This window comes from Lepidochelys kempii, chromosome 3, assembly GCF_965140265.1.
Source record: "Lepidochelys kempii isolate rLepKem1 chromosome 3, rLepKem1.hap2, whole genome shotgun sequence".
In the NCBI taxonomy this organism is placed as follows: domain Eukaryota; kingdom Metazoa; phylum Chordata; order Testudines; family Cheloniidae; genus Lepidochelys; species Lepidochelys kempii.
The window spans coordinates 140,959,945-140,977,140 of record NC_133258.1 but is presented as its reverse complement, the minus strand read 5'-3'; the positions used below and the strand labels follow the sequence as shown (position 1 = coordinate 140,977,140).

Genomic DNA, 17,196 nt, shown 5'->3' with positions numbered 1-17,196 from the left:
CACACTGCTGCAATTCTTAAGAGATGATTTACACGCCAGCTCCATAAGCTTATTACTTTGGTGCAGAGGGAAGGGGAATCTCACTTCTCCCGGCTGATTGATATAGAACATGCAGGCCATGCTGCCCGTCATGATTCTGATAGCCCTGTACCTGATGAGATGAAAAACACAAAGGCAGGAATTTCTGACTCCTCTGAGCTTCAACAGGTTGATATGGAGGGTGGTTTATTGGGGTGACCATCTGCCCCATACTGTGAGATCATCAAGGTGTGCCCCCCATCCTAACAGAGATGCATCCATTGTTACAGTTACTGTTGGCATCAGTTGGAAGATGGGAACCCCTCATCCCTACATTGTGATGACCCTTCTACCACTCTAGGGAGTGCTTCCCCAGCTGGGGAACAGACACCTGCTTGTGTAGACTGTCTGGCAAGTAAACTGATCTGAGCCACCCCTGGAAAAACACAGAGTCACAAAGATGCAAGCTGCCATGGGACTGAGAAGTTGAAGACAGTTTCTGACTGAAGTCTGGGGGCTCCCTGGAATAGTTCTGACAAGTTTTGATAGTGTCATGGATCTGTCCATGGGAAGGAAGGCCATGGATGCCAAGGAATCCAGGGTTGCCCCTATAAATTGTACATTCTGAATGGCAGCCAGTGTGGATATTTCCACATTCAGCTGAAGACCTAAGTCCAAGAATAGAGAAAGCACTTTCCTTGAGTGGATGACACCTCTTGGTATGATAGACCCTTGAGTAGCCAAATCGTCGAGGTACAGGAATACTATGGTCACCTGATGACACAGGTAGGCAGCCAGCACCCATAGAACCCATGGAAAAAACCCTTGGAGTCAAGGAGAGACTGAACGAGAGCATCCAATGCTGATCCTGGCCTATGATGAAATACAGGAACCTTTTATGAGACAGATGTGTTGTTATATTGAAGTACACATCTTGAAGATTAAGGGCAAAAACCAATCCCCTGAACTGAGGCCTCATTAATTTGTTTAGGAGTCTTAGATCTAAGATTGATCTCCACCCTCCATTTTTTTTGGTACAAGGAAATATAAAGAAAAGCTCCTTCCCCCTGTACTGAACAGGGCCCAGTTCTATCTCTCCTAAACGAAGAAGGGAGTTTATTTCCTGTCTTAGCAAGAACTTATGAGAGGGGTCCCAAAGAGCAACGGGAAGGGGAATGAGGAATAGAGAAGGAAATAAATTGGATGGTGTAGCCTGATATTACTTCCATCACTCATTCGTTCGAGATGATACGTTCCCATGCTCGTTGGAAATGGGAAAATCAGTCTTTTTTAATTGGCCCTCTTAAGTACGGGCATTACTGTAGCTGGGGTTTACCAAATTGCTTTTGAAGGTCCCAGCAGAGTCTCATTGATAAGGAGAGCAACTCTGGATCGTATTGCAGAGTGAGGGATATCCAACAGCTTGTGTTGGGACTCTCTGACCTCCTCAAGAGGTATCTGTAGGGAGTCTGCCACCTGCTTACTGGGATCTTGGAGCTGCCAAAATTCATTGGCCATAGACAGAGGAGGAGGCAGTATTACTGCTTCATCTGGCAAAGTGGGTGAGATAGTGGCATGAGGGGTGGTTTCTTTATCTGCCCTAGTCTCTTGGTCTTCACATGCTTCCTCCTGTTGCTGGGGAGGAGAAACTTGAGTCTCCCTATCATCCCAGTGGGAGAGGGTGATAGCCCTGGAGATCTCCCAGCGATAAGTTGCTCAGGGGTCCCAGTATGGGCATTGAGGGCCATATGGTAGCATCCAGGGTTGCTCCCACCGGGAATGATGAGGTCCCCAAACATCTTCCCTGCTTCTTCAAGAAAAGAGTCGTTATATGGGTATTGGGGGAACCCTGAACAGAGACTGATGATACTGAAAGGAGATCATCATTGTCCTCTTTTTCCTCCAATGGCGGAGCTCCAACTGAAAAGGGAGGTGATGGCACCAGGGAATGTATACAGTTGCAGAGACCCAGCTGTTCTCAGTACCAAGAGGCATTCAGTACCCACCAGCAATGGAGACTCTGGTACAGCAGTCACTGAAAAGTCCTTTGGGTATTCTACAGCATCAAGAGGTGTTGTGGTACCAACAGACCGCTATGCTTGTCCTTGCTGGACAGTACCGATGGTCTGGAGTGCTGTGCAGATGGCACTGACGTGGCTGGAGGCTTACACAGTACCAAAGAACCTGATAAGGGTACCAGGAGAGGAGTTAAGCCCAAGGGTACCAATCTGTGCTTGCTTTGACCATCTCCACTAGACTGTACTGGAGCCTGCTCAGAGCCATGTTTGGACTTAGAGCTGTGGGACTTTCCTGCTTCACCGTACTGGAAGAGCTCTTTGCCTCTACAGAACTGAGCCTTGGGGGATGACATCTCAGGCTGTTGAGAACAAGGTCTTTTTGAGGTAGAATTCTTGGGAAGGGAATTAGAGCGCCTCCTCTTAGAATGTTTTGACAAGGTCTCTGAGATTTCCCCCTTCTGGGGCAATGTTGTGCCGAGGTTGAAGGGGCACTAGAGAGCCTCGGGCACTGATGTGGAGGGAGTTCTCCTAACCTGGCTCCAGAGCAGGGTAAAGAGGGCACTCCATCACCCATAGCTGACTTTTTCTCAAACCAGAACTACTAGCTACTCTACTAACAACTAACTAAGCTAACTAAATTAAGAAAAAAAATAAAGCTCAGCAATAGCCGAGGTACACACACAGCAGACATGCTAAACTCTGTCTCAGGCTGAGGTGGTTGAGAAGGAACTGAGGGCAGTTCACTCATGCAGCCTCAGAGAGCCTCAGTGCGGGGCACCTCCCGGACATCATCAGCACACGCACTGGCCGAATGTACACTGCTAAGGAAAATCATGCGCACCTGAAGTGGAGCACCCATAGGGTGATTACTCAGAGAAGAAACACAGATTTTTCCATTGATTTAAGGGTAAATTAGCTATCTGGGGGATGGGGATAAGCTGCAAAGTTCAGATTCCTAACACCTCCAAAGTTTAGGAGTGTTCAATTCCAGGGCTTTGGTTGTGGTTCATCTCCATTATTTGGCTGTCCAACATACCCTTTAAACTGTAAGGCCCCAGTTCAGCAAAGCATTTAAACATCGTGTGCTTTATAGGGAGGGATTTAAGCAAATGCTTAATGTTAAGTACGTGCTTAAATGCTTTGCTGAATTGGAGCCAAATTGTATTCTATACGTTGAAGTCTCTGAAAACAATGCCTGGTAAATGATGTTTTCAGCGACATTAGGTTCTGGTAATCAACATACTGACAGGAGATACAGTAAGTCAGTTATTTATGAGGTACTTACAGTCGAGTCAGGCATATTGGGTCTCACTCCCTACCAGAACTCTAGCTAATTTTTCCTTCCCATTCCTCCCACTTCCTCCAACTGATACTTTTACCCAACTATAGCAGGTAATCAGTGCAGGGACATTGTCACTATTATTCCATGAGAGACTCATATCTGGACAAGCTTCCTAAGCCATGGAGCAGGGGAGGAAATCAAGACTCCAAATCCTCACTAATTGTGGTTTCATGGCTTTCACTAAATTACAGGATTATCTCACTCCTCTCAGAGCTCATAGATTTCTTTCTCACATCACAGCTGAGTCATGGGGCTCTCATACTCCTAGGATAAGCCTCCTTAGCTCTTTTCAAACCATGGGATACCCTTTACCTCTCACTTCCCTTGGTCAGTGTAATATCATGAAGGAAAGAGTAATGATTCTAGGGGTCATTAAGCCATGCAGAAAAATGCCATGTGACATCAAATCACGCCAGAGTAATTGTAAAAAAAAATTACAATTAGCATGGAATTCTGAACTTTGCCATCCTGATGGGATGAGTCAGGATACAATGAGAGCATTATTTTGAAAAAAAATTCAGATATAATTAGCCAGTTACGGTAATACACAAGCTTGAGTGATCATTTCATGGAAAGAAGGTCAGCTGATGACTTATAACCCCACTAACGTCACTATGTATCTAATTATCAGTGATTTGACGCAAAAAGGACATTAGTCTATTCACAGGAAAGATGTTTTATATATATATATGTACACACACACACACATATATAAAAGTGTGGAGGGTGGGGATGGCAGGAGCTAGGATTAGAGTTGGAAATTTTGTTTCAATGCTAATCAGCTTGTTCTTCTAGGTCCACCAAGGGACAGTTTGCCAGTTTGTGAAATCAAATTGCTGGTTTGTGTGTTCTATACTGGGATCATTGTCCAAAGATTTTCGTTAGTTTGTTAGCATCCAAAGCACAAACTGAACACCACACACACACAGAGGATATTTGCCTACTGCCTTATGCGCCCAAGCAAGGTTCCCTGCCTGATAGAGCAGAGTCAGAGCTCATGAGAGAGAGGAGCCACTCTTCCTCTGTGCAGCCACTACTCCGCCATGCAAGCAGACGGACTCAGGAGACCTGAATTCTATTCCCAGTCATGCTGTGTGACTACCGACAAGTCACTTAACCTCCCTGTGCCTGTTTCCCCTCCCACCTTTTGTCTCTCATCTGCCCCATGCTCTTTGGGGCAGGGATTGTCTCTTGCTCTGGGTTTATACAGTACCTAGTATAATAGAGCCTCTAAGTGTTACTGTAATACAAATAAGAATAAAGGGCCAGATAATCTGGTGTTGTATTACTGATGGACTTTGGCCATACAGCCAACGTACTGGAATCCTCAGTGGAAGGGCACACAGCTGGGGTAACAGGCTTCTAGGCTATCACCTTCCCTGCTGCTGGTGCAGAGGCCACACTCAGGACACCCCTATCCTATCTCCAGCATAGTACTTTGCTAATCCTTCTGTAAGAACAGCAATACCCTGAGAAGTGTGTCACAGGGTGTGGTAGGCACTTCTAGCTTTTCCTTTGCTTGCTATATTCATGCTTTGACAAAGCAGCGCTACATCTGTAAGACTGCGTGTAATATGATAGTTACACTAAACACCCGTTAATCTGCAAATTGAATCAAAAGTATGATTTAGGTACCTCCTGTTATAGGCTTTAGAAACAATTAAATTAGCCTAGCTCTGTCATAATGATTATTAACACTTCAGCCTTTTCCTGCTGTATGTGTTTATCAGCAGCAGCAAGTGAAAGGAAAGAAATTAGAGAGCAGAGACTTGAAAGAGCAGGAATCAAATCCCCAGATCTGAATACCCCACACACAGTGTTTTGATCCAGGCTTGAACTTTATATCTTATGCCAAACTCTAATCATTACCAATTTCTTGCAAAAAGCCTGTGCCTGAAAGAGTTAGTGTGTTACAAGGCAGCCGTGACCAAAATCAACCCCAAACAAACCATTCATCACTGCACAGCTCCAGAACTAACTTGTACTTTCATCAAGAACAGTACAGTTATAAACACACATCATAGATAAAGAGGAAACACAAAGTATGTACTGTAAGCTTTCATGAATCGTACACAAACAAAGCCTTTGATAGCTCTCTGAATACACACTATATCATTACGCCCCGGGCTAGCAGGCTCTCTGCAGTCTAGGTTCTTGGTTTCTAAAGGGATGCTTTTTACTGGACTAAGAGAAAGGGACACATCCCCCCCTCCCCATCCCCCCACGTTCAAATCTCTCCACTGGTTTTCTGTCCCTTTCCAGGTCAAGTCCAAGCTCCATGTCCCCAGTCTGAAGGAACTGAACACGTGGTGCTCACGCTGCCCACACCGGTCCTCATCTCCTACTACAACCCTGTGCTTGTGTCTCTGCCTTTTTCTCACTGCCCACACCCCATGCCTGGAATAGCTTTCCTTCTCCATTACAAGATGCCACTTCACGCTCCTTTAAACTTCTCCAATCCTTGTGGCTTGTCTTTCTCACTAACCCTCCCTCTCTGACACACACTGCTCACTCAGTAACTACCAAATTCTTTTTTTAAAATAATCTAGAACAGTACAATACATGTGCCAATCTAAATAATGTAATCCAGGTTCTAGGACCCTGCATAAAGATGGAGAGTTCTTCTGCTGACTCAAGATGGCAACCAGACAAGAAGGGGCCCTATTAGATCCAGCTCAGGATATAAAAGCTTTAAGAACTCTCTTCAAAGCTGAGAGCAGCACTAGAAACCACCACGTTCAAGAGTAAACTCTGTCAGGCCTCTTACATTGGTTGTTGTTGAAGTTAATGTTAAAGGAAACCCAGGAAAGGGGTTTGTTTGGCCCCTACTCAGTCTGTTAGGAGAAGGGCAGATACAACCAGCTTACATGCCTTTCCCCCATTCCCTTTTCTTTACGTTTGACTTGGATTATCAAGTCTTTGGAGGCGAGACCTTGTCTTGTGTCTGCCTAAAGTTATTGCAGTTGTAAAGTCATAGCAATGTAATAATGCACTAATAAATAATAAATACACCAGTGCCAATTACTTCCAAGGTTTAGATTGGACAAATGCTTGGTGGTGGAGTGGTGAAACAGTTGGTTAGTAGCTTTTCACCTATGGAGACTTTAGTTGAGGGTTTGGCCTAGCTTTTAAGTGGTTTCATTTTAGGGTTAATTTGTGTAGCACACCAACTGAGCACGAGGCGTGGCCTGCTCAAGAGGCTCAGATTTGGAACAGCAAGGGATGTTGCAGGTCAGAACCCAGGAGTGCTGTCAGAGTGACTAGTATGAGGAGAAGCTTGTACAATGCTAATCCACATGATGCCTTTCACACAAATTTTTACAAGGATTAAACCCATCCAGTTTTAGTTTGAATCAAAATATATTTTTCTCCCTCACCTCTCCCGGATAGACGTTTAAATTCTTTGAGAGGGAACGACTCCTCCACCCAAAACTGGGTATCAAAGGGAACTTCGTGGGCGTATGCCCTAAAACTAAAGATGGGCAAGAATTGGGATTTCCATTCTGTGAGAAAATTCCAACATTTTAAAAAAATAATTGATCCAATTTGGAATAAAAAGCTAAATTTAAAAATATCCCACCAAACAACATTTTGATTCAGGGCCATCAAAACATTTCATTTAGATAGTGTTGTCTCAATTCATTTCATTTTGACTTATATAAAAGTCAAAATGAAATTAATCAAAACACTATTGAAATGAAATGTTTCAACTTTTTCCCCACCAATAGTTTGGTTTCTAATAGACATGTTCCCACAACAATGTTTGGATTTTGATGAAACTTTTTTTTAAACTGTTTCATGGAAAAAATTTTGACCAGCTCTACTGAAGACCCAGACATATGGAAGGGTTCACAAGTGGAGATCCAAAAGAGAAAAAGGATTTGGAATCACTGAACTAGGAAGTGTCCCCAACCAAAAACCTTGAGAATAAGGGCACAGGCTCTCATGCTTAAACTAAAAACAGAAGTTCTAATTGCTAATGATTCAGATTTTAGTGGCTTCTTTAATGTGGCCCAACAGTGTCATTTTTACAGATACATTAACTAACAGCTTTACATAGATAATGAATAATGAAGTTTCCATACAGTCGCTGACAATTTAATTGAGACACTTTCTTGATAAAATTGTTGCTCTGCCTCATTTTTATAAAAACACTGGGACTTTGGGATTCTTAACAAAATGAACAGTCATATCCTTACAGCTGTAAAGTTTTCCCACTCGTCGTAAATGATAACATGGCAACCAATGAACAATAGAAATGTACTGATTAGGGTGGTATCCTGTAAGGTGTATCATCATCAACTGGCCAAATCCTGAGGTCCTTGCTCAGGCAAATTCCCTTTGACATCAGCTAGCGTTCCCCTATGTAAGGAATGAGTATAAACTCATATACTAAATGAGTATAAACTATGCAAAGGACCCACACAAAATCTTTACCCCATTTAAGACACAACTAAGCACTTAGGGTGCATACACCTTGTGCTACTCTGCACAGGGGAGAATTTTACCCTGAATGTGAACTTCAGGATCTGGCTCAAATCCAATTTGGATTTGGCCATTATTAGTTTCTTAATTGTATGCATAACACTGAATAGAAGAAACTTGTGGGGAATATAATTTTTGCCCCTGATCAAAACACCCTATTACTGGTTTACTAAGTCGTCACAGAGAAAGAAAAGAAAAAACTGTTCAATGTAAAAATTTGCTCTTTCCTCCCTACCCTCTCCCCTCTCCCGCCACCTTTTTTTTTTTTTTGGTACACAAGTCTCTTGTCTGAAGACTGGAAATTGAACTGAGTCACCAAGTTTTAACCTGGGATTTGGATTCAGCCCACTACAGAATCATGGGTCAGCTGTTAAATAGAGATCCAGAGCTAGAAAAGTCCCAGGGTTTTTGGATCTGGGTTTCTGGTTCTGGCCCATCTCAACTCAAGGCTGCTGGTTTTTAGCCTGTGAGCATACAGTAAGTTATTAAAGTGGGGAGCTTTTGAATTCACACCTATTTTACACACTTTCAGGTGGTAATTTTTGACTTATTCTGTGAAAATAGTGGAAACTCTCTCTCTTCCCCCTCCCCCCACCCTTTACCCACCCCACCCTGCTTCAGAAGCACAGCACTGGGAAATAATCACAGGTAATTTCATTCCCATTGTTCTCAACATGAACAAAGCAGTGCTGTCATTCATTCCCTGTATCCTACACAGGGCTCTGGGTTTAGGCAGAGACTGGAAATGATTTTCCACCAGGAAGGCTGAATAACGCTCTTGGAAGAACTGTAACTAGGATATTTCTTAGTGTGTGAAATTACCTTGAGGGCACAGAATGGCATGGCTTATGAGCCAGGTTTCCCCTTTTTGGAGTGGTGGGCATATTAGTAGGAAAAATAAGGTCAATTTTCAAAGCACTCAACTGTTTCTGGCAGGTTGTCTAGACTATCTGACTAAAGCTAATTTACAATGGGGAGATGCCCACACCAGGAGCCATTAAGTCTAGCCAGTCCCACAGCTCTTGTCCCTGGGCATCAGTTTGACAAAATTATGACACAGGAAGGCACTGAACCGCTGCTGGAAACATAATGCTCTTTATCCCCTGGAGACCTTTGTCTGGTTCTGTTAGCTATTGCATAGTGAGGGTGTTTCATTATTAGGTGCAGGAGAAATATTCAATACAAGGAAATATTCTCAGGCAAGTGGCTAGAGCAATTTTTTTCACTTTACCTTCAAGCCAGGAAAATTAGGTTCATTTTCAGGGTTCTAAATGAGCCAGAAAAACTGATATGGTCTACTAGCACTTTTCCCAGCAGGATATTCTAGCTCTGACCAATTAATATTTTTATTTATATAGATATAAGAAATTGGAGAGACAGATCTAAAGCTGTTCTGATAATCTGAGATCATGTGTAACATAACATATTCAACAGATTTTATCTTTTTTCTGTATACAGAATGTACACAGGCAGAACACAAAATTCTCACATTTATTCACCATTCAGAATTATTCATGAATTTCGTCCCAAAATTATTCTACTGAAGCAAATAACTCAAACAGTCAGAGGCAAATACTCAAACTTTGAAATCCATGCTTTTTGATAATTAAATGACACAGGCTGCCATTTCTGTTCCCTTATGACCATAACTAACCAATACTGAGAGATTTTAATTTTTGAATATGACAACTGAATACAGAATTTAAAATTCACGATTATCAATGACTGGTCCACCAGTGCCCAGATTTGTTAGTCTCCTGGCCTCACTCCAAAGCCCATATTTATTCTCTTTTGCAAGTCTGTCGAGAAGAGGCTGTGCTGAAGTGGACAGATTATCATGCAGTCCTTTTGCATTATGTTGTGATTTCAACTTATTGGATAGCTACGGAAACCACAAGATCGGCATCAATAGCTATATTTTAGACAATGGCGGAGCCAGGGTTTGCAATCACAGGGTGATGGACTGGAAAGTGAGCCTGCCCCACACGCCCCCTGCAGAGGTGGCTCCTTTCCCAGGAGGTAGGCCCAGCATTGCAACCTAGTACACGGGGTGACAGTTCCATTCAGATTTGCCCCAACCACTTCTCCATCATGACGGAGGAGCAGCTGGACCATATTTGAGTGATTAGCGTTGCAGCCTGGCACATAGGGTTGCAATGCCATTCAGGGTTTGGCCCAGCACCCCTCTGGACAGTTGGGATGCCAGGCCAAATTTCAGAGAGTAGTGTGCACCATGTTGCAAGGCCCAGAGCAGGAAGCTGGGCCCAGTCTATGCCAGGTGAGTGCAGGGCAGGCTCACTCTCTAGCCCCCTGTGAAAATTCATGTCAAACATCTCCTTTCTTTGATTGCACAAATACTTGAAAAGGTGCCACACGTACCCTATTAGCCCTGTCATTGACTTTAGACATTTGAAGAAATAAAATAAAATATTTGAGCTTTCAGGCTTAAAATATGATGGAGTGGCACCAGTCATAGGGCCACCTGTGATTAACCTGGCTGCACCAGACCAGTAATAACCCTGTGGAGCTCTTAAACTCCTGTAATAAAGTTGTACAGTGTGGGCATGAACAGAGGTCCATAAGTATACGGTTGTTGTTCAAGATACTAAAACTCAACCATCCAAATGCTCATAGAAAATGAAGGCAAAAAGTTGTGAACACAGTCAAATTGAAATTACTTTTCCTATTCAAGCAATAATTCACAATTTTTATCCACTCTTTGCTCAGGTCTAGTTTTTTCTTAGATCAAACTGCACAGTCCATGTCACATGCTGACATCTCCAGATGTGATTCAGGAAACTGTAAAGTCACATATATTTTCCAGTTAAAATAATTTTAAATACACTCTTATTTTTTGACCCAGCCCTTTTCTACGTGTGATAAAACTGATGTCTCAACGCTCCTCATTCACTTATTTTTTTCTTACCATAATAGTAACTACTCTCATAGCTGATAAGTATTAAAATAGCAACAGAGGGATTTACCCTGCAAATGCTTATTAGTGAGCACAGGGCCAGATTATCAGACGTATTTAGGTGCCTAAACAGGGAGATAGGCACCTAGTAGAATTTCCAAAAGAGAGGAGTTCGACATCTCATGGGATTTTCAAAACACCCAAGCAGGTTAGGTGCCTAGCTGCATCTTTGGTCACTGTGGAAAATCTGGCTCATAGTGCTTAGTACCGCGCATACTCAAAAGGGAATACCCACATTTTTAAAGCAGAAGTACATTTTTGTAGGATCAGTCCCACAGTGTGAGGCTGGGAAGATGTTAGTAGGATTAAGATTATTAAAGTGTTTAAATAAACATTTTTAAGCCACTTACCTGGTATGGATACAGGGTGACCCCATTTGTTCTTGACAAGGACCAGGTGCCGTCAAGGTACTGATGAGCCTGGATAGCTACAGAGTTCAGGATGTTGCCATTGCTGGGGCTGGTAGCCATCTGTAGGCTGACCTTGGCCTGGTGTCCAGGGGAACCATTTTTCTTCTCCACCCCATTGATGATCCCCAGGCTGTTGGGCTTCCCACTGTGCTTGTTGGTCACAAAGCCTGTGTAATTAGCAGTAGTGTAGGAAGTGGGCATGTATGCCCAGTCTCTGGGCTGCAGGCTGCCCATATGTCGGGAGCCCACTAACGTGGGAATATTGGAGAGGGGTGGGGGTGAGCCTGGTGAGGCATCATACTGTTCGGTGTTGGCAGCCTGCTCCAGCGTTAGCACCATCTGAATGGCCTCCTGCTTCAGCTGGTTCAGGTGGGTGGCACAAACGTCACATCTGTTGTCCCTCTCGTTCCATGCCTTCCGAATGGTGTTGGGAACTTGGAGTTTGTCATGGATCACCGAAGAGAAAGCTGGGTCCTGAAAACCAAGCAGAGAAGAAGGGGGGGAGGGAACATTTAACCAGGATCATTGCAGTGAAACATTTCTGCTGAGGATTGTGCATTTCAAAAGGCAATTTATGAGATAAGCTTAAGGAGCAAACAAAGGCCATTTGATACAGTGAACATATGCCAGCAGCAGAGAAACAAAAATCAGAAACTAGGATGTGTTCAGGAGAAACCTTCCCTTTTACTTCAAATACAGAGAAATGGCAAATGTATTTAAATATTCTTAATTCCATCGCAAGCCTGAGTGCATGGCAGAGAGAATGAATTAACCTGCTCTACCCCACTGCTGGCTTGAATGAAATCTGCTCTCATTTACACAGGTGACATACAGCCTAACTCCATTGAAGTCAACTGGCTGATAAGGTTCACAATCTATCTAGAGGTCAGTATTTGGTCTTTGACAGCTAACAGAGCTGGGTGAAAACGAAGAAAACAGTTTCACAATTGTTTTTTAAACAAAACTCAAAGAATGCAAATCAAGGCAGGCTAGTATGCACATACTGGGAAAGGAGGAGTGGCAAGTATAAGGCATGGAGGGAGGGGTTCATAAGTGGGAGGGTCATATTAATTACGATCTGTCTTTATTATATACTCAAGCATTTTATTTTCTCTGTTTAACTACCGTGAAGAGCTCCTCAGCATGCAGTGATTAATTGATTCATAAATCACGGTGCCTTTTTATGCACAGCAGCAAAAAGAGCAGTTCTAGCAGCAGAAGCCCAAGAGAGTCATATAAACTGATGGGGAAACAACAGGGGGCTGAGATTTGATCAAGCCTCAGGCTGGTCACTTCTATTCAGTGCACAAAGGGGTCAGAGCATCAAAGTGTGTCAGAAGACAAGAGCTGTGTTGTACAGCAGCTCCCTGCTCGTCACACTGCCGTGAAGAATCAGGAAAAAATGGGGAAACACAGTTGTCAAATTTTATTTTCCAGCCCACAGAATGTCCACCATAGCTATGGCTGCATATCGAATAAACTAGCTTATCCATTTCAACTGCAATATAGGAGGTTTTCACCCCCTCATTTACATCCAGGTAATGCAGAAAGGGAATCTGTACGTTCACCACAGTGCTTGAGAAAAGCTCTCTATATAGCAAGATTAAGATCTTGGTCTTATTTCGATTTGCTTGATATGTACCAGGGAAACACCCTGACAGTTCTACCTTCCTCTAGCTAGTGAGACAGAGCTGGTTATTGTTCTTTGAAAGTTAACCACCCCTTAGGCAATTGGGCTGGAACCCAAAGTAATTATATACAGTGCTCAGATCCAGCAGCAGTACAGCATGGAAATTCCTGGACACTATAATAAGTATTCCAAGGAAATAAGGTCATTTCTAAAGTAAGCAAATGTCAGAAAGATATAAATAATATTCAAGTAGCACGGTGGCTTTAAGAGATACTGAGCGTCAATTACTTCAGCTTCATCTCAGTGTTAAAACAAACATTAGATCATTCTGATATAATAAACAGAGTGAGAAAGGAAGATCTCTCCTCTTCCTGAGGAGGAACTAGGAAGATGGGCTCAACTTTGGATTTTTGATCCTTATGTATGGTCTTGCCATTCTGACAAGAGTCCACTGGATAGCTCTGCATTGGTTTCAGGACGCAAAATATAAAAAACATAATATAAAAAAAACAAAAGACATACAGATGCTAGAAAAATGTGTCACTAGGCAAACTAATACCCCAAACATTAATCAGATTTGAGTGGACTAAAGTCTGTTCTCATATTGTGATCTCTAAGTGGATGCTGGCTTAAAAATATTAGTCTTGACTCATTTTTGTTCTTCTGCATTGGCAGATCTGTTGCAATGTTGTGCCAGGAAAGGAAAGTCTGACTGGGCCGATGGACCCTATACTGCCTCTGACACGGAGGACGTTAAAACTCCATTCTCAGAGAGACACCCACGCAAACACTTGAGATTTCAAGGAAACAGCTGCATGACAACTATGGCTTCAGCATTCCATCAGCAAGCAATCTGCAGGAGTTCCCTGGAGGAATGCTGGTTATTTTAATAAGCAGCAAGTAACTGGTCCCATAGGTGTGTATTAACTAGGGATGGACGAACCTCAAAAGAAGTTTATGTTCACTGCAAGAAGCACCAGGAGCCTGAAAGGCTATCCATATTATCAGAACTGTTGGGGTCTGCAAAACAGCACTAAATCTCATGACAGCAGGTTTGCTTGAGAGTTTTCAGGTTGGGCTAGAAATACCAGGGCATTTTGGCACTTGTTCCCAGTCCTGGCTGGAACACAGGAGTGCAGAGCTCCAAAACTGAAATATAACAGAAGATTCACCATTTCTTTTGTTTGAATCACAAAAAGGACTTCGTTTGAGTTCAGGGCAAAGGTTCAGGATGGCTTTTATTGCAGCAAACCTGGTTCACCCATCCCCAGTATAAACAGCATTGTAATGTGGGTACCTAGTTGACACTGAACAGGTGAAGAAGCTAAAGGAGTCTGAAGGCATCAGGAGATCAGTCACAACGAAAACTGCAACTCAAGTGAGTAAACTGATAACAGCTAGGCAGGCAGGCAATCTAAACTGTGCACACTGTCAGTTTATGGAAAACATGCTCTTATTACTGTTACCCTCCCCTCTTTGTCCCATCCTGTTTATGTTACATGATTCCTACTATTTGTATTATATTGATGCCTTGAGGCCCCAACTGAGCCCACAACCCATCGTCCAAATGGACAAGACAAAACACAGTGGGGTAAAGTAAGGAGTATTATCCTCATTTTACACATGAGAAATTGAGGCACAGAGAGATTAAAATTTGTCCAAATAGATTACAGAGCCAGGATTTGAACTCACATACCCCAAATCCCTGGCCAGTGAATTGTAAGCTTTTTTTTTTAAACAGCATCTAGCACAACAGCGCCCTGCTCCCTGACCAACGCCGCTAAGTATTGAAGTGATACTAATATGTCTGTGTTCACTGTGCTAACCTATCGTCCACACGCTCAGTACTCTATATTTATGTGCACCTGCAATCCTCTGATTTCCTCGTTAGGGCACACACCTGTTGTGGCTTTACTTGAACACACTGCACTGGCAATATTAATATTCACCCAGTACAATGTGGGTGTATGTCTGCCCTGATTTCAGGAAGACTTTCCTGTTCTCTTTGAATGTTGAGGATCAGGAAAGTACTTTCCTTTTATGTTTCAGACTCTTCAGCTTAAGGGACTTCTTTTCCCCTACTGTGAGCAGTTGAGCAATACCTGAAGCTTTTACTCCTGGACTAAATCCACATGAGAACATTCCTGTTTTCTAGCTGACATCACTGTAGCTATCTCATCACAGAAAGAAAGGGAGACAGCTGTGGTCATTCCCCATTAGCAAAGCATACTGCGTCCTCTAAAAAGCACCCCGTAATATGCTGATTGGGACAAACTATAGTACTTATACAGGCTAGCTACACCACTCCGGGCGAAACGTCAATCTCAACACTAAAATGGCAGCTCAAAGCCAGAAAAAAATCCCTGCTTTGTCCTAGCTGGGTTGCTGCACATCTCCCTGATCTTATAAAAGGAAACTTAAAGGATAGATTTCAACATTGAGTATGCCCAGTTGCACACCTATAATATATAATATAATATAATAATAAAGGGAGGCGGCAATTATTTCAGGGCCTAGGGGTGGCAAAATCATTAATCCACCACTGGATGGGGGTCATGCAAATAAGGAGAGAAAGATGGGCACAAATCAGATACTTGCACATGCCCAATTAGGTATCTGTTAGACCATAGGTATGTGGAAATACCTGCTATGCGTACCAGATTTTTGCACACATATGAAAAGTATGTGCGCAACTGTGCACATCTAACTTTGGAACGCTGTCCCTACTTGTAATACTTCTGTAGTTATTCCTTAGGTTCAGCCAATTATGGTTTTAATCTTGTCTACTGAAGAAGACTCCATTCTCCAATGGGCCTAGTGTCTCTTTTATCCAGTTGTATTCTTTGACACTAATTTATAGAAGCTGCTATTAGCCTGTCAGAAAGAGCAGTGGAGAGGAATTAAGAGTCACTGAGGCAGCTGGATGGTGGGGGCCATCTCCCGCTTGGAGTCACTCACAAAGTTCCACATAGAGCTTCTGGTTTTAAAAAAGTACAAGCGGCAATGGCTGCTGGTATGTGATCAATCATACAAGGTGATGGATGAGGGGGAGGAGAACAAAGATCAAGGGATACACAACTCTGTCCTGGAAGAAGTGTGGTTTCCAGACTCTCTCCTCCCAGTGGGGGGTGGGGGGTAAGAGAACTAATTAAGAAACACTGGTGGAAAGGGAGGCTCTTTCCCTGATAAAAAACAAAACAAAACACATGGTTTTCACCACTGTATAAATACACTCCAAGCACTATCCCACTAGCCAACTGGCTGGTTTCTGTTTAAGAAGCACTCTTTTCTTGTGTGAAGGTAAATGTAGTGAGTTTTTCCTTCCACTAAAAAGTACCTACAAATTCACATTCCTGACACATCTGGGATACTTTCCAAATGACTCTGCACCCCAACCTGAACACACGCGGTTTCCTAAAACTGAATGGTCTCTGAGATTTGCTGCTTTCAGCAGTCCATTGCCTGGCTGTTGGCAAAACAGCAGCTCATGACTGCTGGAATGGCAGTGCTTCGGCTGAAACAACAGGGGGCTCAAAAATAAACTCAAGTCAATGGGAGGTTTACGCGAATAAGAACTGCAGACTTTAACCCGGTGACTAGAAATTAGAAGCGTTCCACCATCACGCTGAGCAAGGTGCTGTTGTATACAAATCAGCTGTTTTTCCTCAGTAAGGGGTTGGTTTATTTGAACACTCTGAAGGAGAAGGATCTGTCCACACCCTCCAGTCATGAGGGAGATGGGCCAATAAAAACACGTTATACAGGCATGAGGGTGGTATAACACACAGGTGGTCCTCCCCTTTCCTGCTGCTCCCCATGCTTCCTCCTTCCCCCACACAAATGACCAACCCACTTCCTTCTCCTGTCTTCTGCACAAAAGAAACTCCCCTCTCCTCCTACTTCTCTCGTCCCCCACAAAGGAACTGCCCCCTCCCTTAGGAATCCCCATTATGCTTTCCCACAGCTGAGGAACTCCCCTTTTCTCCACTAAGATTTTCCCTTCCTCCAGCCCTTCCCTGGGCCTCCTTCATAAAGGAGAAAAAGAGGCTGAGGAGAAGAAGAGAGCAAAGTAAGGGATCCCCAGTAGGAGGGCCAGAAGTAGGAGACTTGGGGAAGAGAAAAACGGGCTTTTACAATATGCTGGTTTCAGTGAGACTCCAGACTGCCTCCTTAAAGGGCTGGTGTCTTATTGGCCCCAGCCTGTAATACAACCTTTGTTCTCTGTTCCTCTGGTCTCTCCACATCCAACCTCTTCAGTGACCCTCCACCAACTCTACTCCTGTCCCTCCGCCCTCCCCTGGTCAGACAGAACTCCTACC

At 43.4% G+C, this 17,196-nt stretch overlaps 1 protein-coding gene across 3 annotated transcripts in view; it reads right to left on the bottom strand.

Annotated features, from left to right (window-relative positions):
• The window catches only part of KIF26B (kinesin family member 26B), a 420,929-nt gene that overhangs the window by 274,037 nt on the left and 129,696 nt on the right, over positions 1-17,196 (bottom strand). For all 3 annotated transcript variants that reach the window (XR_012158167.1, XM_073338289.1, XM_073338290.1), the window contains one exon: positions 11,188-11,721. Coding sequence is in view for 2 of the 3 variants with exons in the window: in XM_073338289.1 (XP_073194390.1) it covers positions 11,188-11,721 (534 nt within the window). In the remaining variant the exon portion in view is untranslated. The remainder of the gene's footprint in view (positions 1-11,187; positions 11,722-17,196) is intronic.